A 22,547-nucleotide genomic window follows, 5' to 3' on the forward strand; every position below is an offset into this window, starting at 1 on the left:
TCTAGCAACCAAAAGGCAAAGTTGGCTATATACCAACTTAAGGAGTGTGCACTACTATGGTGGAGGAACTTAGAATCCCAATTGGGATACTCCATGTCTACCTTGACATGGGAATGATTTGAAGAGTAATTTCAAGCAAAGTACCTTTCTGCTGAATACTTTAGAGGAAATTGAATGAGTTCCATGATCCTAAGAAAGGAACTAAGACAATCCTTGAATATGAAGCACAATTCATGGAGTTGCTTAGATATGCTACCCATCTAAATATTGAAGCCCTCAAGGTAAACAAGTTTTTGTATGGATTGAATCCTATTATAAAGGAAAAGGTGCACATTTTGAGGCCTACTACGTTGCATGAGGTAGTGCAACAAGCAATTATAGCCGAGGAAGAATTATTGGGGAACAAAGGGGGGGATAAAACCCCAAATCTATCATTCCATGGGAAACCTCCTTGAAGGGGAGGACAATATGTAAGACATAAGTCAGGTGGTTCACATCATCAGGGATTTCAAAAGAATCATACTTTTAAGAACCAAAGAAATAACCCAAGGCAACATCTTCAACAAAGTAATGCTCGCACTCAAGAATCACCTAATAAAAGGGTCAAATTTATGAAAACTGCTCCCACTAATGGATGTTGGACTTGTGGAGGACCTCATTATGAGCGATATTGCCCTGAAAAGAAGACTGAAGCACAATCAGAGCAGGAACAAGTGACTATTAGAGATATGGGTAGAGCCCATAAGATTCATGCAGTTGTGCAAAATCGCGAGGTCGAGCATCAGTCTATAGTGCTTGAAGCATCAGGTAAGCTAAATGGTATGGTTGTTACTATTTTGATTGATCCTGGTGCAATTGAAAGTTTTATTTCTCCTAATGCTTTATTGAAATGTAAATTGGTGGTGATAGAGCAAAATGATTTTGATCAGGTTCATATGGCCTCAGGGCGATCTCAAAAGGTTGAATGCTTTGTGCAAGAGTGCCCTTTAGACTTGGGAGTTTGTGTCACAAATGTGAATCTTTATGTGACACCACTTGGTCACTATGTTGTGATAATTGGGATGGACTGGCTTGAAGCCCACTGTGATGTGCTTAGTTGTCGAAGCAAAACACTTCATTTTTTGAGTGATGAGGGCCAATCTATGGTTATCCATGGGGAAAGGAGAGATGTTTCTTTAAGACTTATCTCATTCTTGCAGATGAAGAGAAGTCTTAGGAAACGATGTCAAATGTATGCTGTAATGACTTTAAATGAAGGAGATCTTTCATCCTTTGAACAATATCCTTTCCTTTCAGAATTATCTGATGTCTTTCCAAAGGAGTTGCCTGGTTTGCCTCCAAAGCAAGTGATTGACTTCTCCATAGAGCTAAAGCCTGGTACCGAACCTATAGCCAAAGCTCCCTACTGAATGCTTATTGTTGAACTTCGTGAGTTGCAAGTGCAACTTCAAGAGTTATTGGACAGGGGTATGAATAGTGTAACGTGTTGAAAATGCAACAAGATGATGGAGCTTAGTGAAAAGAAGTCGCCTTCACTAAGTGGGCCCGCAGGCTATTTTTGGCGCAAAGTCTATTTTTAGACATATGGATCATGGTCTATGAGTTGCAGGATGCTATTTGTGGATGATTGTCATGTTGGTAAAAATATATGGACTTCTATTTTTAGACATATGGGCGGAGTCTATTTTTAGACTGCCAGGCTAAAAATAGAACAATCGAATATTATTAGCTCTTAATAATATTTGGACTATAAACATTACCTTATCCTCTTGGAGCACTTCAGTTCGAGCTACGGATGTGGCACATGCAACTGCCAGAAGGAAATACGCTTTTCTTATGGGTTAGTTGAGCTATTGCATGATGGACTTCAGTTAGAACTCAAGTGATTGAGTTTGGTGGAGTTGATTGAGGAGTTGATGGAGTTGTGTCCAGTTTGACTTAGTTGAACTAGTTGTATTTAGTCTAACTCCAGAATACACTAGTGATGAGTGATGTGAATTAATTGTTAATTAATTCACTAATTATTAACTCATAAATCAACTAAAGAATACATCAGTTAACTTTGTGCATGGACAGTTCAGTGGAGACTGGTGTTAGAGGTGGAGACTACTATCAGTTGTGACTATAGTTGTGCATGAGATTTGCACAATCAATGATTGAGATTTCCAATGAGGATTGCACAGTACAAGCCAAGGAAAACGAGCTTGGATCATTCCTATTCTCACTTTGGATTGCGCAGTAGAGGCAGACAAACAGCGGAGGAGATTTGAACTTGTGACTTGATTCAGATCTGAGCTAGTTTGTGTGTAGCAAGTGGAGATAGTACTGAGTACTTGTGAGGAGTATTGTACTATGTATTGTTACATGTTCTCTATCATTATAATATATAGATAGTTGGGGATTTTCAGCTGTATGCTTCCCCGGTACATACTGTGGTTATATGTGTGATTGATGTTTCAATGTGCGCATGTGATTGTTTCTTAATTCTGCAAAATTGATGATCAACGTAGAGGAGGTTATGTATTATGCATGCATTCCTTAAATAGTGTATAATCAGGATAATCTCTGTGAATAAGTGTTATATTATTCAAAATTTCTACATGGTATCAGAGCGAAGTTGATCATCATATCTATTATTTAGAAAGTGATTACATTTTATTTCTTCAGGCAGAGTCTGTAATCGGGCCAGGTAGCCTCTGGATTCATCCTTCTTTTGGAAGGTGAGATATCCGGTAAAATCCCATACAGTCAATCTCTGTACGAGAAATACTTTATTCTCATGAATTTTAGATCAGAAGCGGTTGAGTTTTGAGCTGGTGGAATTCGACTTTGCAGCAGTGTTTTCTTGGTGTCGAAGTTGAAATGTCTTTCAACGGATTGCGATTGGAGTATGCCCTTGAAGGCAGCTCGAATTATATTGCATGGAAAGACAGGATGGAGGCGGTGTTAGATGACAATGGGCTGAAGGAGTTCATAGAGGCTGAGGTCCCAAAGCCTACTGATGCTGCTCACGTTGAGGCTTGGCAAAAGAAGACAACAAAGTGTTGAAGGATTCTGTTGGAGGGCATGAAGGATCACATTGTATCCAGCTTGCATGGAAAGGCTTCTCCATAGTTGATGTGGAAAGCGTTGACAGATCTATTCCAAAGCAAGAGCGACCAGAGGAAGTTGGTGCTCAAGGATAAACTAAGAAACATTAAGTGTGAGAATGGAGACAGTATGCCCAAGTATCTCACAAAGTTCACCCAATGCCGAGATGAGCTGGGAAGTGTGGGGGTGACTGTAGATGATGAGGAATTGGTGAGCTTGGCTCTCCTTGGTCTTCCGAAGAGTTGGCATTCCTATCGAGACTCTGTCAATGGTCGGGAGAAATTGCCAGGATGGGAGAGACTTTGGTTGGATCTTGTGCAAGAGGAGATCAGGCGGAATACCAGGGATAGATCTTCATCAAAGGCATCTGATGAAGAAAATTGCGCTTTGGCTGCCAAAACAAAGAAGGGGAAGGAGAAGGGTTCTCTTTTTGAATCCAATTCTTCCAATGATGGGAAGAAGGTTGACAAATCGAAAGTGCGATGCTTTCGTTGTCATGAAGTGGTCCATTATGCTGCAAATTGTCCACGGAGGAAATCCAAGAAGGGATCCGGGGAAGGATCTGAAGGTGAGGCACTTGCTTCATAGTTTGAGTTGGATTTCACACTCTTTGCATGCATGGTTTCATCCATGGTGGGAAGTGGTTGGTTTCTTGACAGTGGAGCTTCTTTCCACATGACCGGTGACAAGAGTTTGTTCAGTACTTTGGAGGAGAAAGATCTCCAGATACTCATAGCGATGGGTAATGATGAGAAGTATAGTGTCTCAGGTGTAGGCACGGTTATTTTTCAGAGGGAGCATGGAGCTCGCCTTACCTTGACCGATGTTAAGTATGTACCAGGACTGAAGAGAAACTTGGTGTTGATCGCGATGCTGGAAGACGGAGGCTATGATGTAGTCCTCAGTAAGGGAAAGGTTTTCCTTAGACATATCATCACTAGACGGGTGAAGCAGATTGGTTCACGGGTCAAGAACCTGTATGCTCTTGAGGTTCAAGATGCATGCAAAGCCTTGAGAAGCGAGGCAACTGATGGAGACTTGGTGGTTGAGAGGGAGCGTATATTACCTCTCAACATGCAAAGCCAGAAGAAGTCTCAGACGATTGTGGAGGAGCCACGATTGGTGCAGTAGCTTCAAGAGGTTGTGGAGAAACCATAACAAGGGAAGCTGAGAGGAGATCGAGTAGAGACATCTACTCATGCAAAGACCTCCAGTAGGGGGAAACTTCGAGCCAGGTGGACTGAGGGATCACATGCAGCCATACCTTCAGGTAGGAGGTGGGGCGATATAGAGTGATCGTCCCAAGGAGGAGGGGCAGGATCCTTGAGGTACCCAACCTCTTGGATGAGACCTTGCTACGGGAGCCCCGATGTGGAATAGCAGGAAATGACTGATTGGGTAGAGACAGATACGGATGGAGCGGTAGAGAGAGCGATAGTGCAGGGAATCCAAAGACAACGCATAGCTAGCAGGCTGCAGCAATGCGAGAGGCACAAGTGTTTTGCACAGTGCTAGGTGGCACAGAGAAGTGTGCAATGGTGCGAGATGCATGGAGATGTTGCAGTAGCGCAGATGTTAGAGAGGGAGCACTTGTCAGCCGCAGGTAGAGCTTCAGCATCAGAGTATGTTCCTAGCCCAACAGAGTTGTTAGTTGGGAGTGTTTTTGTTCCAAGTGTTGTTGGAGAAAGTGGACCGGGCAAATGTGTTGCATGCAGAACATTCCAGAGTTGCAGGATAGGGGTTGCAGATAATCCATATCTTTTTGAGAGGGAGTGTTGAAAATGCAACAAGATGATGGAGCTTAGTGAAAAGAAGTCGCCTTCACTAAGTGGGCCCACAGGCTATTTTTGGCGCAAAGTCTATTTTTAGACATATGGATCATGGTCTATGAGTTGCAAGATGCTATTTGTGGATGATTGCTCATGTTGGTAAAAATAGATGGACTTCTATTTTTAGACATATGGGCGGAGTCTATTTTTAGACTGCCAGGCTAAAAATAGAACAGTCGAATATTATTATCTCTTAATAATATTTGGACTATAAACATTATCTTATCCTCTTGGAGCACTTCAGTTCGAGCTACGGATGTGGCACATGCAATTGCCAGAAGGAAATACGCTTTTCTTATGGGTTAGTTGAGCTATTGCATGATGGACTTCAGTTAGCACTCAAGTGATTGAGTTTGGTGGAGTTGATTGAGTTGATGGAGTTGTGTTCAGTTTGACTTAGTTGAACTAGTTGTATTTAGTCTAACTGCAGAATACACTAAGGATGAGTGATATGAATTAATTGTTAATTAATTCACTAATTATTAACTCATAAATCAACTAAAGAATACATCAGTTAACTTAGTGCATGGATAGTTCAGTGGAGACAGGTGTTAGAGGTGGAAACTGCTATCAGTTGTGACTATAACTGTGCATGAGATTTGCACAATCAATAATTGAGATTGCCAATGAGGATTGCGCAGTACAAGCCAAGGAAAATGAGCTTGGATCATTCCTATTCTCACTTTGGATTGCGCAGTAGAGGCAGGCAAACAACGGAGGAGATTTGAACCTGTGACTTGATTCAGATCTGAGCTAGTAAGTGTGTAGCAGGTGGAGATAGTACTGAGTACTTGTGAGGAGTATTGTACTATGTATTGTTACATGTTCTCTATCATTATAATATACAGATAGTTGGGGGTTTTTCGCTGTATGCTTTCCCCAGTACATACTGTGTTGATATGTGTGATTGATATTTCAATGTGTGCATGTGATTGTTTCTTAATTCTGCAAAATTGATGATCAACGTAGTGAAGGTTACGTATTATGCATGCATTCCACAAATAGTGTATAATTAGGATAATCTCTGTGAATAAGTGTTATATTATTCAAAATTTCTACAAATAGACCTAGTGTTTCACCATGGGGAGCTCCAGTGATATTTGTAAAGAAGAAGGATGGATCCCTTCGGCTCTATGTTGACTACATGCAATTGAATCGAGTAACTATTAGAAATCAATATCCTTTGCCTCGCATTGATGATCTATTTGATCAAATAAAGGGAGCCACCATATTCTCCAAGATCGATCTTCGATATGGATATCATCAGCTCAAAGTTAAAGAAGAGGATATTTCCAAAACTGCTTTTCGAACTCGTTTGGGTCATTATGAGTTCTTGGTTGTTCCTTTTGGGTTATCTAATGCCCCACGACTATTGATGAGTCTGATGAATGGTGTATTTAGGAATTACTTAGACAAATTTGTACAAGTGTTCCTCGATGACATGCTAATCTATTCAAGGTCCCCAGAAGAGCGTGAGCAACACTTGAGATTGGTGTTACAATGCTTAAGAGAAAATAAACTTTATGCAAAAATGTCCAAATGTTCTTTTTTCCAATCGAAAATCCATTATCTTGGACACATTATCTCTAGTGAAGGCATTGCTGTTGACTCAGCAAAGATCGATGCAATTTTAGAATGGCCAACACCCTCTAATGTGCATGAAGTGCATAGCTTCATGGGTATGGTAGGATACTATCGGATATTTGTGGAGGGGTTTTCAAAAATAGCCAGCCCTATCACTTCATTGCTTAGGAAGGGAGTACGATTTAATTGGACAAATGAGTGTGAGCAAGAATTTTCCAAGCTCAAACAATGTTTGACTATAGCTCCGATACTTAAGGTTCCAGATATGGATAGACCATTCATAGTATGTACCGATGCGTCAAAAGATGGATTGGGTGTAGTATTATCACAAGATGGTAGGGTGATTGCATATGCCTCTAGGAAGTTAAGGACGCATGAAGAAAACTATGCAACCCATGATCTAGAACTAGCAGCTATAGTTCATGCCTTACAACTTTGGTGACATTATCTGGTGGGAAAGAAATTTGAATTGAAAACAGATCATAGAGGTTTGCAACATATATTTACTCAAAGTGATCTAAATGCTAGGCAAAGAAGGTGGTCAGAACTCCTAAGTGAATATGATTTTGACATAACTTACATCAAGGGTACATTGAACAAAGTAGCTGATGCACTCAGTCGAAGACCATGAATATTTTCAGTAATTCCATTGAAGATTGATTTACAGGAGCACATCTTGAGGGCACAAGATGTAGATGAATGGTGCAAGGAAGTTAAAGTTTCTCTTTCTGGGGAGGGGGCTAAGAAAAACAAGGTAGAAGGGTATTCTTGTGATGATGACGATATGCTGAGATTCATGCAAAAGATTGTAGTTCCAGATCAAGATGGGCTTCATGAGTTCATTTTGAAAGAAGCTCACCGTGCAACATATATGGCTCACCCGGGAGTCCAGAAGATGTATGCTGATTTAAAGCAAATTTTCTTTTGGATAGGCATGAAGAAGGATGTAGAAAATTTTGTGGCAAAATGTTTGGTATGTCAGCTAGTTAAAGCAGAACATGGTCATCCAACAAGATTATTGCATCCGCATAACATTCCTGAGTCCAAATGGGAAGAAATATCTAAGGACTTTATTATTGAATTACCTAAAACAACCAAAAGGCATAACTCCATTTTGGTGGTGGTAGATAAACTTACTAAGAGTGCCCATTTTATACCTGTTAGGGATACTTACAAAGCATCTGAAATAGCACAAGTATTTATCAAGGAGGTGGTTAGACTTCATGGTTTTCCTAAAAAAATAATATCAGATAGGGCTTCTATATTTACAGGAAGATTTTGGACTAGTTTCTAGGGAGCCCTTCAGACACAATTAAATTTCAGTACAACTTATCATCTGGAGACTGATGGCCAAACTGAAAGAGTAAATCAAGTGTTAGAGGACATGCTTAGAATGTATGTAATGGATCAACAATCTAAGTGGGAAGATTATCTTCCTCTAGTGGAGTTTTCTTACAATAACAGTTATCACCGCTCCCTTGGTATGGCACCTTATGAGTTATTGTATGGAAGACCATGCAAAACACCTTTAAGTTGGGATATATTAGAGGACAGAATCTTGGTAGGTCCTGAAATGCTTCAAGAAATGGAAGAACAAGTGTGTCGTATAAGGCAAAGATTAAAGGAGGCACAAGATAGACAAAAGAGCTATGCTGATATGCATAGAGTGGATCGTAGTTTTAAAGAAGGTGAATTTGTTTTTCTTCGAGTAAAACCTCAGAAAAGATCTATTAGGTTTGGGAAAGGATCTAAGCTCTCTCCTCGATTTGTTGGGCCTTTTGAGATCATTGAAAGGGTTGGACCTGTGGCATATCGTCTTGCTTTACCACTAGTTTTTCATCGTATGCATGATGTATTTCATATTTCGGTACTACGTAAGTATGTTCATGATCCTTCTCACATTTTAGATTGGCATCAATTACAGGTAACAGACGAAGGGAATCTTAAGGCAGATCCAGTTTGCATTTTGGACCATCACACTCGACAGCTTAGACGTTGCATGGTGGACCAAGTAAAGGTCTAATGGGACCCATACAGTCCTAGTTCCACCACTTGGGAAGATGCATATTCTATGCGCCTTGAGTTTCCTTTTTTGTTTAGTTAAACTTCGGGCCAAGTTTACTCCAAGAGGGGGAGTATGTAGTGTCCTATTTTTCTAGTATAGTTTTGTCACTCCTATCAAGGGTTATATATATATGATAGGTTGATCACTTGATTGAGGAATAATGTTTTACATACATAGTCATACTTCCGTTTATGTTTATGTATGACAGATTGATCACTGGATTGGGGAACAATGTTTTATATAGTTATATTTCCTCTTATATGTGGCATCATTGATTATCTGTATTAGATGGTTTTGATTACGTAAAATGTTATACATATGCTTTTCTGTTTGTATCTGATTTATGAAGCAAGTGTATGACATGGATGGTGATCCAAGATTGAGACACATATACCCATGGATTCTCATGGTTATGCGCAATAGATGGTTAATTATGATTTATGGATGATACATGATTTGTGTGATTATATATGTCTAATATTGTACTAAACAGGATGTGGTAGAGTACCTGGTCATTTTCCAACAAGGATGTTCAATTATGAATGATTGTGGAAGTCATGCATCATTCTCGGTAAAATGTGATTAAGTTAATTTCATTATGAAATTCATTTAATTCCTTTGATCTATGAGATTGTAATGTGTGCAGGTATTTGAACAAGGCGTTACCGGGGAACCATCAAATGGGTAAAATCTCACAATTAGTACGATAAGGAGAAACACAAAGTTTCAAAGCACAGTAGATGAGAGGGCATGATAATTAGGGCGTGGAGTCCTAGATCCAAGAAAGATAAAGATGTGGAGTCTTGTATATTTAGGGCATGGAGTCCTGAATATTTAAAAAGACCAAGTTGTGGAATCTTAGATCTTTGGAGTAGATCAGGGCGCGGGGTCCTCAATCTACTAAGGTGGGGAGATGCATGAAATAGGGGTGCGGAAGCCCTATTCTCCAAAATGAAAATACCACTCATGGATGAATTTCCTTAAATAAAATTTCGTTCTCACAATTCTGGAATGAATTTCTAAAAATAGAAAGTCATGTCCAACATCTCAAGCACGACTTTCCAAAAATACTAAATCACTTTACATAAATTGGCAATCAAGTGGAGTTGAAGAAAAACAAATTAACTTATCATTAATCAATCCTAATAGTTCAATCTTGATTGAATCCTCAATATTATTAATATTATTATTATCTTATTATTAAAAAGGAATTACAAGTCAATTTTATCTCCTCAATTAATTCACACATCTCCTTCATGACTCTCATGGCTCTATGTAACTCTCTCTCTCTCTCTCTCTTTTAAATAATTCATTATACTCTATTTTATGCACTCATCGAAGAATGGCATATTCCTTTTCACTCATTAAAAATATGTCATAAAATATTCCTCTTACACTCTCTTTAATGCATACCTCTCCTTAATGGCATAAGTTACACTCCTCTAAATGGAATCCAATGCATTCACATTACTCCTCCTTTATGACAAGAATTGATTGCTCCTCCTATATATGAGTCTCATGTATTCTCACTTGGAAGAGGAGGAGGCCAAGAGTGGAAGAGACTTGAGGAAAATAGTGAGAGGGAGAGATATGGAGAGTAGCCATTTGCTTCCATAATAGATCTAAAATTATTGTTAAAATCTTAAGATCTCTAGCTATTGAGGTTGGCCATGAGTGGTATTGCGAGGAAGTGAAAATTTGCTTCCTTATTTTGCCTTGACAATCCCTCTACTATTGTCTTTTGGTACTGTTTGTGAGCTTTTGCAGCTCGGGGGTTCTAGGGGGAGAAGTTCTTGATGGATATGGTTGGGAGGAAAACTGGGTGGTTCACAATAAGTTGGTAAGGATATTGGAGCTGGAGCATACTCTCATTGGAGCTGGAGCATACTCCCACTTTTTTTGAGTTGTATAAATTCACTGCCAGGTATGTTGACAACATTATATTGTGTTTCTTTTTGTATTTTATTACAATATTTTTCTTATTTGATTGTTGATTGAAACTTAGATGTATATCAAATTCTCCACACTAAATGTTGAAGGAATTTTGTAATAACTGTAGTTTATTTTATGTAAGTTTTTTTTGTACAATTTCATTGCAAGTTGATTTACATCATGTCTTAATGGCTGAAGCATTTAGGCTGCCATGATTTTTATGAAAACATGTTAATAGCATAAATTTGGTCTTTCTTTCTCTTTTTACAGCTGTAGATAAGTTTGCATAGTATATGTTTGACAAAAGGGATAAATGAGATAATATGAATTTGTTTTGGGTTGTGGTTTTAAGTAATCACATTTTTGGGTGTTTCTATTTCAATTTATTTCAACTTCAGGGAGTATCTGTAACTTATGGCCATGTCGCCCCAACTTTGATTTCAAAAAACAAAGTTTCAGAACCCGGTTCTGTAAACTTCTATATTTTACAGATTTGCCGCTGCTGCCTGGTGGTTTGTCTTGCTGTTTTTTTCTGTAGCTATGATTTACTTGGTAATCTCTTTTTATGAAACAAGTATGTTATATAAACTTGGAATTATTATTTTAAAGTATCAATGGTGAATACATTGATAGTTTAATAAGCTTGTGACTGCTTGTTTGATAGTTTAATAGTTAGCAGCTTGTTTTGTGACTGCTAACCATTGCTTAAATTTCCCAATGGCTGTAGCTACATCGCTGTGAGCTATTTGTAAAAATTCTTAAATATTTATAGTCATTATGTGCCTAATTTTTGTATATGCAGCAATCTAGATGGATGACAGTTCTACTTATGTATTAGGTTCACTTCTTGGCTTTACTGACAAAGAAAAATAAATTATGTAATATTAGATTCATGTTAGTTAATTTTGGTGAAATCGCCTTAAGGGTTATGGTTGTAAGTGTTTGAAAAAATGCCTCAATGGCTATACATTTCATTCTTGCAAACTGTTTGACATAATGCTTCAATGGTTGTAGCTAATTACATCTACGAATTGTCTATAAAAATGACTAAGTAAATTTAGGATTTGCTACCAAGGTGTTTTTGGAAATATCTCAAAGAATAAGCATGATGATTCCATTGAATCAAAAATCCATGGAAGGAAAATTGGTTAGGTGAAATGTTGTAATTGTTAGCTCACATATGAATTCATAATAATTGGAAACCACTCCTTTAGAAGTTGAATTATCTTGTTTTTATTCCCTTGTTTTACCAAAGAATTCATAGGCATATTATCTAGAACAAAATCAAATTAGTCACTCTTAAACACTCTTAATTGCAATAAAATGAACAATTAGCTTATTGGAAATTGTGGTTTGTAAATATTGATATTATTTATCCCACTAGAGACTCTATCATTTAAATGTGATTTTAAGACTTATGGTTGTAAGTTTTGGATCTTGAGGAACCATGACCCAATAGCCTTAATGAGAAGTTTAATATTACCATGGGTTAGTTAGTTAGTAGAAATTAGTATGTAGTGTAAATAATACCAATAAAAACAAAAAAATATAAATATAGATATATAACCTTGCATTAACCTTTTAAACTTAAATCACATTTTGAGTCAGCCTTAGTATAATACTGACAGTTGGTAAGGTGGGACCTTACACATCCTCTTTCCTTTAACTACATTATACATGCACTGAGCTTCATTTGGGCCTTACCTTGTCCGTTGGGTTTCGTTCAACTCTTCCTGAGCTTCATTAAATTCCTCCTTCCCAACCAATTCCTGAGACCCCCAAAACATAAAGGAAATAACAAGAAGAAAACCATGAAACACCAATAGCAACATGACACCACAAACAAAGTGGCAAGGTCTTGCACCATACGCAATCAAAACCCATAAACCAAGCTCAAACAAATCAAAAAATACAAAAGGCAGAAAACTCCCAACAAACACCATGACTCAAACCCATGGGTTCCCAATTCCTCTAAGGGAAATTCAACCCGAGCCTTCTTCAAGATCTCATGTCAGTCTCTTTTTCCATGTAATCGTTGTATCATATTGCCTTAAACACATAATTGTCAATGTATAAATATATATAACAATGCATCGGTTACCTTACCTTATTGTACGCAACTCGCTGACCTGTAACTGAACTCGTACATATATCATCTCTCAAGGGACTCCATTCCCTTGACGAATCCAACCATAACTCAAAACCAACTTAATATATCTGTCAAATACATGTCTAGGAATATAACATATATCCACATAATATCAGACAAAATCTAGGTTAAGAAGACTTCCTATATTCAAAGTATTCACTTGTTTGGAATTTCAAATTCCAAACATAGCCAAAGGAATTCTCACCCAATTCCTTTCTTTTACCTTTTCCCTGCTTCAACTGAGTCTCACTACGTATTGTCACATCACCCAATGGATAGTTATATAATCGAATCAACTATTACCTTGTCATGCTAATACCAAGCATGTTGCTCTCCCACTATTTACACATGTCAGACACATGTTCCAAGGATCAAAACATCATGTCTATTAATTAAAATCAACCTTTTCCAAGACTAAAACCCATGTAATAATCAACTATCAGTCCTTATTCATACTACTACAACTAGAACCTACTTACACTCATGCACATATCAGTTGTCTCAGCAAATATGTGTTAGTACAACTGTCTTAAAACAAGATCATTCCTTCATGCAATATTATAGACACATACTCATATCATCCAAGTAATCAAACATTTAGACAACAGATAGATGACACGATAGACACCAAACACTCAAACACCAAATAAACGACATAATCAAACATTCAAACACCAAATAGATGACATAAGCAAACTCATACCTTAATGTATCTCAGGGGAGGCTATCTTGTTTGCACAATCAATCTAGATTAGCACAATATAAATTCACAACACATCAACTCAAACATAAATAAGGTCATGATATCTATGACAATAACTATCTAACATGTTCACATCACAAGCTCATAAATAATTGTCATGCATTCATAACAATCACATATGCACAATCAGTCTATATTAGTACAACACAATATCACAAATATATTGGCTCATACCTGAATATCGTAACCATAACCATATGCACAAGCCAATATAGATTATCATGCTACAAATAACATCAAGAACTTAACACAATAATCATACTCATCATGTATATGACCATAATGCATACAATAACAAGTTACTATCATTCATGACTATCCATCGCATATGCATATAACCACACTTATTAAATAACATCTACCATACATGTAACCACAACAAAAATAGACTAACAGACATGTACATGACCCTAATGCTTATAACGACCATTAACCAACCTACTTGCATACCCACCATACAGACCTGTATGACGATCTACTCTTACACCGAGGTCCAGTGCTGCAACCTCGCTTTGATTATATGCATCTCCTTCTGTATCTCAACCAACACATTAGCACCATAACAACCAACAAAATCATGATGACACAACTACATGCAATGACCTCACAATGCATGTTTGACTCACTATACATTCATAACTATAACCATGAAAATGCATGCATAACAACATATAGACACTGACATGCATAACAAATGCATATACAACTGACATGCATTCATGACTAAAGAATCCCAACAACAACATTATCAACTCCTACATGGAAACACAACTGTAATAATTACCAGTACCATGCATACATAACAAGCACATATACAACCTACATGCATGCATGACAAACACATTTTGCCTATCCAATCCAAGTGTTGAACCATGCTCTGGTAACACTCTGTAACACCTTCCTCCCACATTTACCCAAGTTACCGATCTACCGAGGTAAACATGTGATGAAGATTTACTGTGATATGATTCAACCTCCTATATGAACTTAAGGAAGTGGAATTAACAAACCAAAACCCTTAATGACTTCTCTATTAGGTGTTATAGGACCCCCAAGGGCTAAACCACCCTTCTAGGTGCCCAAAACCTGAATTAAACCTCTTTTTTTCAATGCTTTGATCTTCTAGACGTTAGCACAACACTAGCTGATTTCGATTGAAACCCTCCAGTCGCATGCATGATGAATACAAGGGAGAGACTGTAGTCATTTTCACCCAGTTTTGTGCTTGCGACTGTGAGATTTAAGTCACTTTTGAAGGTTAGGATCGAGACTTGTGTCCAAAACTTAATGAAAATTTCCAGAACCCTGAATGAAAGAAGGATAAACCTTTCCATAAAAATATTAGACAAGAACTTGGCCTAACAAGGCCTAACCATGATAGACATTCTGTCAAACATATCATGAACATGAAATCTACAGGTCATAAATACACATTTGAACATAGGGGTTTAATACTTATCTAAAAATCACCAAGAAGGTCTAGTGCCTTCTCATAATAGCTGAAATAACATCTATTAGCTCATACATTCATCATTCATTAATTTACTAATCAAACATGATGAGAACCATATCCAAAGTCTGTCATAAACCATGGTTATAACCAGCATGTAACCAACACAATAACAAGGATATCACAACCATACAAACCACATATTAACAAGTACATTTACACATAGAACACAAGATGGAAAGAGTTCTTATAATCATATGAAAAATACAACCAAGGGAGAGACTTCGAGGTACCACCCGACCATAGATTAGGCTAAACCAAATATTTATTTTAGCCAATCACCCCCATGCCATATTCCAAGCATGAATTTGGGACTCACAACAAAACTGAACAGGTTTCCTCAGGGTTTACCACAATCCCCACCAGATAACTAGGCCATAAACAAGCATGGATGCTTCTAGATCTCTCCACCTACACCGTGAGGAATTTGCTTGTCTCCTAGTCTCTAGGATTTATGTATATCCTATCATTCACTGGTCAAGGATTCCTATGCCTAATTGAGACTCCACCCTCCAGGCTTTACAATATATCCCATCATTCACCGGTCAAGGATTCCTAGGCCCGATCAAGGGCAAACACCTCTAGGATTTACTGTATATCCCACCATTCACTGGTCAAGGATTCCTAGGCCCACCGAGGTACACGAAATTTGACTTTTCCGCAATCCCACCTTCTTTGGTCAAGGGATTCCTAGGCCTTGTGTTCTTCTTCATAGACCACCTCACTCAGTTTCGAAACCATCTGACAATCCAACTTAAACAAATAAAAGAGAAACCATCACACCATGGCTATCCAGAAATGGCAAGGCAAGGAAAGGCTAAAAATCACTGTCACACCTAGAAAAACCCATGCCAATGATAGAAAGAGAACCAAATACACACATGCACGTGCCATGCATGCCAAATCCAGTAAAGAAATCACACATGCAAATCAATACCTACAAGTAATCTTATTGTAGCCACTTGATCTTGCTCTTCCTTACTTGATATTTGCTTCCCTTTTCCTTCTCTATCCTTCCTTTGCCTTCCTTGATCAAATGCTCGAGTGCTCCAAGAATGCTCTAAGTGTGTGAGAGAGAGAATGGAGAGAGAGCTCCACCCAAAAACTATCAAAAAACTATGAACTGGTCCTCATTAGACTTTTTATCATTGAGGCCTCTATTTTCTTCATTTTCCATTATTTTCCTTCATTTTCCTCCTCACATGCAACCTGTGACCTTTTACCTTCCTTTTCTCCTAATTTCCATCATAAATAAAATGTCAATAATTGCCTCTTGCCTTTCTAAAGCCTTTGCCAATTTCTTTTAGCCATAATAAACCAAATGAACACCCACTAGGATGTTTTTCCCACCATTCATCTTGGAATACGTGTCCCATGACCTTTTTTTATTATTTTTCCTTTATTAACTTTTATTACATGGAATTTTTACCATGGTTGTTACAAGGGTAGCTGAGGTCTAAGCCCCATTCCAACGTATCTTCCAGGACCCACTAGGGAACAACATTCCAGACCTCTATAGCAAGTTTTCATCAGTGAAAAAAAAACCTGGTAGCCTAGGCCAATCCGGTATCCAAATAGAAAAATGTCAAAGTTCAAGCGGAGAGTCGTTTGTAGGCCTACCGTTTAAGGGAATTTGAGCCTTAGTCAGATCTAGCCATCAACATCCTTCAAACTTAACATGATTTTGACCACCTCAAGTTTCAATTACAATGTTTAGATCTGTCATGGTGACGCCAAACCTCATTTTGTGAAAGCTAAAAATCTTAGGACTCTCCACAACTGCCATCGTATTATTAATAAAATAAAAAATTATTAATAAAGTATAAAATAAAGGTTATAGTTTATTTGTTTTAAGTTGGAGTTTTTTTGTATATATTTTTAGCTAAATTTGTTCAAAATTTGGCAAATATTTTGTTGAAATTACAAGTTGGAGCTAGAAAATCTCCACAATCTGAGTGTCCCAAAGGTTTTTCAAAGTAAGGAATCTAGTTATGCATTCAAAAACACATTTTAAACAACAAATTTTTTTGACCTACTCAAAAAGAGTTTCTCTAGATTTCGACCAAAAACTCCAAAACATATAATGGTTAGGAAACTCCTAAAATAAAATACAATCGAAGTTAAATAGAAATATCATACTTTTATTTGTCAAAATATGAGCATAGATCCATTTTCACTTAAAATCTAATAAGTGTCGAGAGGAATCAAATTTTGATGTGTAAAATTTTCCTCAAGTTTTACACTTAATAAGATGTTTGCATCTTATCAAATTTGATCCATCTAAATGCTTGATATATTTGGAGTTAATATGGATTTATATTAGTTTTATCAAAACCATGATAACACGTATAGTCAATCATATATGAGCTTGACATTTTTCTTTAACATGTATAATTATTTTGATTTAATTGTTAATGTAATATGCATAATTAACAAGAGTGATAGTCGCATAGCAACATAGTCCCCATCTCTTTTGATAGTTATCAATATGCTGGCGGTATTAAGGCAGTGTGGGGTCCTCGTTTTGTTGTTATTCGAGAATACTCAGTTTCTACAATCTGTCATTATTCCCACCTCTGCACACTTCATCCATACATCTCCGCCCTGCAGAGGACTTCTTCCACATAGGCACTACTATGTAGAATTGCTTTCTCGCATGCTTTCATACTTAATGTTATCAATTGTTTCTATGCCACCTGTTGTCATTACAAAGATTTTGCGGTAGTTATCAAATCAATTGTTCATGTCAATTCAAGATTAACATATGACCTAGTGCATTTATTGTATGCATAAACCAAACTTTTCATGTCGAATAAGTGTTGTGTGGGCTAGAGGTGTGTGGAGTGGGGAAGTGGGGATGTGTGTGAAAAGAGGAAGAATGCAAAAGAGGCATATACACTTTTGCACCTTCCGCATGTGTAATAGATTTCCAAGTCAATTCAATATGCAATTATCGATCCACTGCCATGTGAGTGACACATGTGCTTCCTACATGGCCCAACCACCTATAAAAATTGGCCCACCTCCTGGCCCCCAAACCACCCCTATTCATTCCCAACCATATTCTGACTTCCATGATGGGCCCCATCAATAAGTATATTTTGAAGTTCATTGTGTTATCCTCCAACCCTTAAAACTCTCCTTTTCTCACATTAATTCACATTTTTAGCCATAATATGCTTAGTAGGAAGACTAAAGGGTGTTTGTCATATTGTATGGCCTAATGTGATTAATTTGCAGGAAAATAAGCATTTTTGGAGGCATTTACTATGCAGGGGCTTGATGGAGACAACCAAGAGAGAATATAGGGGGCTTTTCCACCTCATTAACTCTCTAACTCGACTAGAGATCACAAAATCCTCACTCATAACTCGAATTCACTAGAAGCCAAGGGACTCCAAGTACATGTGAAGATCAAGGAGGACCAAATCCACAAATAGCAAAATCTTGGAGGGAACCATTCCTCTTTTCATGGGAGCTGCCATCAACTGCCTTTTTGCATAAATAAGCTATCTAAGAGGCTCATTAGGATTCAAATTTTTGTTGCAGCTAGGAATAACTACTGTGAGCCTAGTGCTTGACATTGAAATTCTTATTTTTCATGTTGTATGTGACTATCATTTTCTGTTAATGAGAAGTTTACCATTGGTATGCATCTAAGTTAGTTTTGGAGGGTTGAAACCCTTGGGTTTGGGCCCAACCCATAGGATTTAGTCCCCATCTTGTATTTCTTTCTTGTTCTTATTTCAAAGTATTGCAATTCTTTCCTTGTTTAGGTAGATTTTATATCATAAAAAGTTGTAATTGCAGGCTTGCATATCACCTCTCTTGTGGGAAGAGTGATTGGAAAGATCCACAATAACAACTAAAAAAATATTTATTTATGATTTCTTGGAAAGTGTCAGGTATTAGATTGAAATCTCTCTGCATATCTAATCTCTGCAACCTAGGAGTTAGTAGCATTAGCTTGGTAATTGAAGTTGTGTTGTAGGTTAGGGAAAACTTCAATAAAATTCAACTCATCTTTTCCATGATTATTTACTTTTCTACAATAATTTTCATTTAGCGCATGTACTTGGCTACTTGTAGGAACCGTGCTAGTTTGCAAGGGTGGGCACACCTTCCCACATCCACCTGGACCTTTCCATATTTCTCTTAGGCACCTCACATTGCTTCCAAACTCTATCTCTGAATTCACTTTGTTAAGGTAGATGAAGGACACCGTGAGCATCAAATATGGAGCAAGATATACCTTTGGGAGGTACTAGGCTTGGATAAGGGGTCCCCAAACCCTTCATTCACCTTCATTTTCCTTCAATGCATCATGTCCTCAAAAATCTCTTGAACCCTCCTCCAGTAGCAAAATAGGGCCTCTTGTAGCAATATAGGACCTCCTGTAGCACCTCCTGTAGAAAACCTGTAGCAAACCTGTAGCATTGTTTTCTTCAACCAATTTTTCTCCATACTTTGACTCTAGAATAGTTAAGTTGAATAATTTAACCCACACTGTGATTTGATGATTAGGGAAGACTCTAGGACTGCTCCAACCTCATCCTTTCATCATCGCAACTATCACATAACAAAACATAGCTAGAATTAGTATTTTTCTTGATAGGTATGTTAAATATTGGATTCCTCGTTTTCAAGAAAGTGTGAATAGATAAATGATGCATGCAAGCATGTTATTGATTTAAATTAAGCGTATAATTAAAGTAGCATGATTTACTTTTGCAAATAGATTAACATTTTTCCTTTCATGCAATTTCAATCAACATTTGCATTTGATGAATGGAATTTTCACCTTTGTAGTTAGAATCATGTTCGTTTATGCTCTCATGAGAATTTTTCATTATCATTAGTTGGAGGTTTGGTCTCTAGACATGTTAATCTGATTTCATGAGTGAGGGTGACATGAGTAGAACCTAACTTGATGTGCATATAGCACTGTCACCTCTAATTTTGTACAAACCCTAGGTTGATAATTTAAGTTGAGAAGCCCTTGAGAGTTGCAACATCCTTGGTGCAATTCCAGGGCTCATTATTATAGACATTTTTGGGCACTGCAAACCCAATCATACATGTCCATAAACCAAGGGCTCCTAAGTCCCTAAAAGTGTTGCTTCACACCCTAAAGGAACAAGGTCAGTTGATTACATCATCTCCCAAAAGTTCTCCATAGAAAACTACTCAGAAATGGTCAAAACTGGACCATATTGATTGCTCAGTGCTGAGGGTGAGATGCATCGCACCTATTACACATGGGGGGTGCAATGCATACTGAAAAGTCCTTCTATAGGGTGCGATGGACGAGAGTAGACAAATGGCGAAGGCAGTTTTCTAAGTGGAAATATTTTACGGACCTGACGGTCTATCTCTTCCACCTGGATTGATTGCTATAGAAGAGATTGTGGAGGATCCCCCATCTAGTACTCCATCGCCTTTTGGAGTTGGGATCACCCTATATCCTTCCTCATCAGAAATTAGTCTACCATTATTGGAAGTTTCTGTAGAATCGCTAGGAAATATTTTGGATAGACTAGATATGTCTGAACAACCATCAACATCTAGGACTGTGTCATCTGACACAGCAACGACAGAGCTTCCTGCTGCCACTCCAACAATGTTCGTCGCCGTACCATCTGTTGCAACTAGCTCTCAATCACTGGATGGAATCCATCCAGGGGTTGTTTCGACGGTATGGTCTGTTCCCATTTGTTTGTTCGGAATAAAATCTGGAATCTCTTATGTTGAGTCTCAGCAAATTGATCCTTCGCAATGTCAATTTGGGCAGTCCGGTCCTCAAAGGCAAATAATTCCCTTAAGCACTAGATTACCGCCGTATGGGGGGAAATATTCCCTTCCATTGTCGCCTCCGGGAGGTCAAACATACGAGAGTTCACAACAGAATTTAGGTTATGCTGGAATTACATCCAATGGTTGGATGCCAATACTGCCTCAACAACCAAGAGTTGTATACTCAATGAAACAAAGTCTGCCTATGTCAAATATCCCCACTACACCGGCTATTGTTACGATGTCACAAGTACAAGCGTTACCTGTTGTATGCCAACCTCAAGTCTCTCAGGTCACAATCCAACAACCCCTTGTCCCTGCGATGCCACCACAATCATCGATTAGTGGCTCCTTAACTGGAGTGACCCAGGCTCAAACGGGTACCATTACCCCTCATCTTGGTCAAACAACCAGTATTGGACAACAGCACATGGTCTCACAACCATGGCTGGTGCAATATCAACAACCACAATTCCAACAAGTTTACCAAGGATCTAAGCACCAAGTCTTTGCAAGTAATGGGCAGCCGTATATTCAAAACGGTCAACATCAACCATTTCATAATGGTTATGCCCATCAACCTTACCAAATTTATTAGCATCAAATGCACTATGCTGGTATGCAAAGATCCACTGCTCAGGCAATCCCATCTTATCCTGGGTATGCTTTGCCGAACCTGAATCAACAGTTGCCCTTCGTGGCAACTTTAGAGTTACCAGATCTAAATCGGCTAACAAATGATCCAATCACTTACGCCCCTTGGTGACCAGCAATTCCTCATAAACTTCCGTCAGATATTCCTAAATTTAATGGAAATCCGGGTGAAGACCCATCGAATCATGTGATGACCTTTCACCTATGGTGTTCATCTAACACTCTAAATGATGATTCGATCAGGCTTTGCCTTTTTCAGTGAACGTTAACCGGTTCGGCAGCAAAATGGTATATCGAATTGCCTAGAGCTTTGTTTGATAACTTCAGTACCCTAGCCACAACCTTTTTAACCCATTTTTAGTTACCGATAAGGTATGTAACGGGAACAGAGCTTCTTACCAATTTCAAGCAAACGACAGCCACTCACATATCCGATCATATTCATGAGTGGCGACGTCGTCGTAGAATGGTAAAAACATATGTTCTTGATCAGCTATTGGCTAAATGGTTTATTAAGTCATTGTTACCTTCTATTACGGAAGATGTGGCAAAGGGAGGAGTCGTCACTGAAGAGTAAGAAATTGCTCGTGCGCAATATCTAGACTTGATCTATACTCAGTCTCGCACTCTCTACGATAAAATCCCTGATGCTCCTAGACTGGAATTTTCCGTTCCTCCCTCTCCTAAATCAAACAAAGACTCTCATGCCGGGGACGACGTGATAGGAACGACCAACAAAAAAACCGTAAAGGCTAAGTCGAAAAAGGCCCGTATGGTTTCAGGTCAAAATGAAAATGAAGAACTTCTCGCCTCGGAAGTAAATGCCATATTGACTGACAAAGGCAAAGAAACCAAGCAACCAGGAGGCAAGAAGAAAAAGAAAGGGAAAAAGAAGAAACAGGAGGAGTCGTCCCCTGAAAAATCTTCTGCAAACCCTTCTGGAGATAGGAAACCAAATCGTCCATGCCTTATATGTGATGAGGATCATTGGAAAAGAGAATGTCCATATAAAGCTGAGCTTAGAAAATTCTTCAAGAATTCAAAAACCTCGGCGGTATTGACTGATCCGTTTCCAAATCCAGGAACAAATCTGGTTGCTAGTGACAATGCTTCCCGTCCCAAGTGCTAATGTTGTCTGTTCCGAAGCAGCAAAATGATGCTTTGATATTGACAAGGAA

The 22,547-nt window shown here is 38.2% G+C and overlaps 1 protein-coding gene across 1 annotated transcript; it reads left to right on the plus strand.

Annotated features, from left to right (window-relative positions):
• Window positions 1–611: 611 nt before the first annotated feature.
• LOC149266914 (uncharacterized) lies at window positions 612–1,409 on the plus strand. The gene has a single exon (XM_089409558.1). It carries the CDS (start codon window positions 612–614, stop codon window positions 1,407–1,409), a length of 798 nt encoding a protein of 265 aa, XP_089265684.1.
• Window positions 1,410–22,547: the final 21,138 nt, after the last annotated feature.

The sequence above is a fragment of the Pinus tabuliformis genome, chromosome 6 (assembly GCF_031772625.1).
Source record: "Pinus tabuliformis cultivar Carrire ecotype Pingquan chromosome 6, CPIR1, whole genome shotgun sequence".
Taxonomy (NCBI): domain Eukaryota; kingdom Viridiplantae; phylum Streptophyta; class Pinopsida; order Pinales; family Pinaceae; genus Pinus; species Pinus tabuliformis.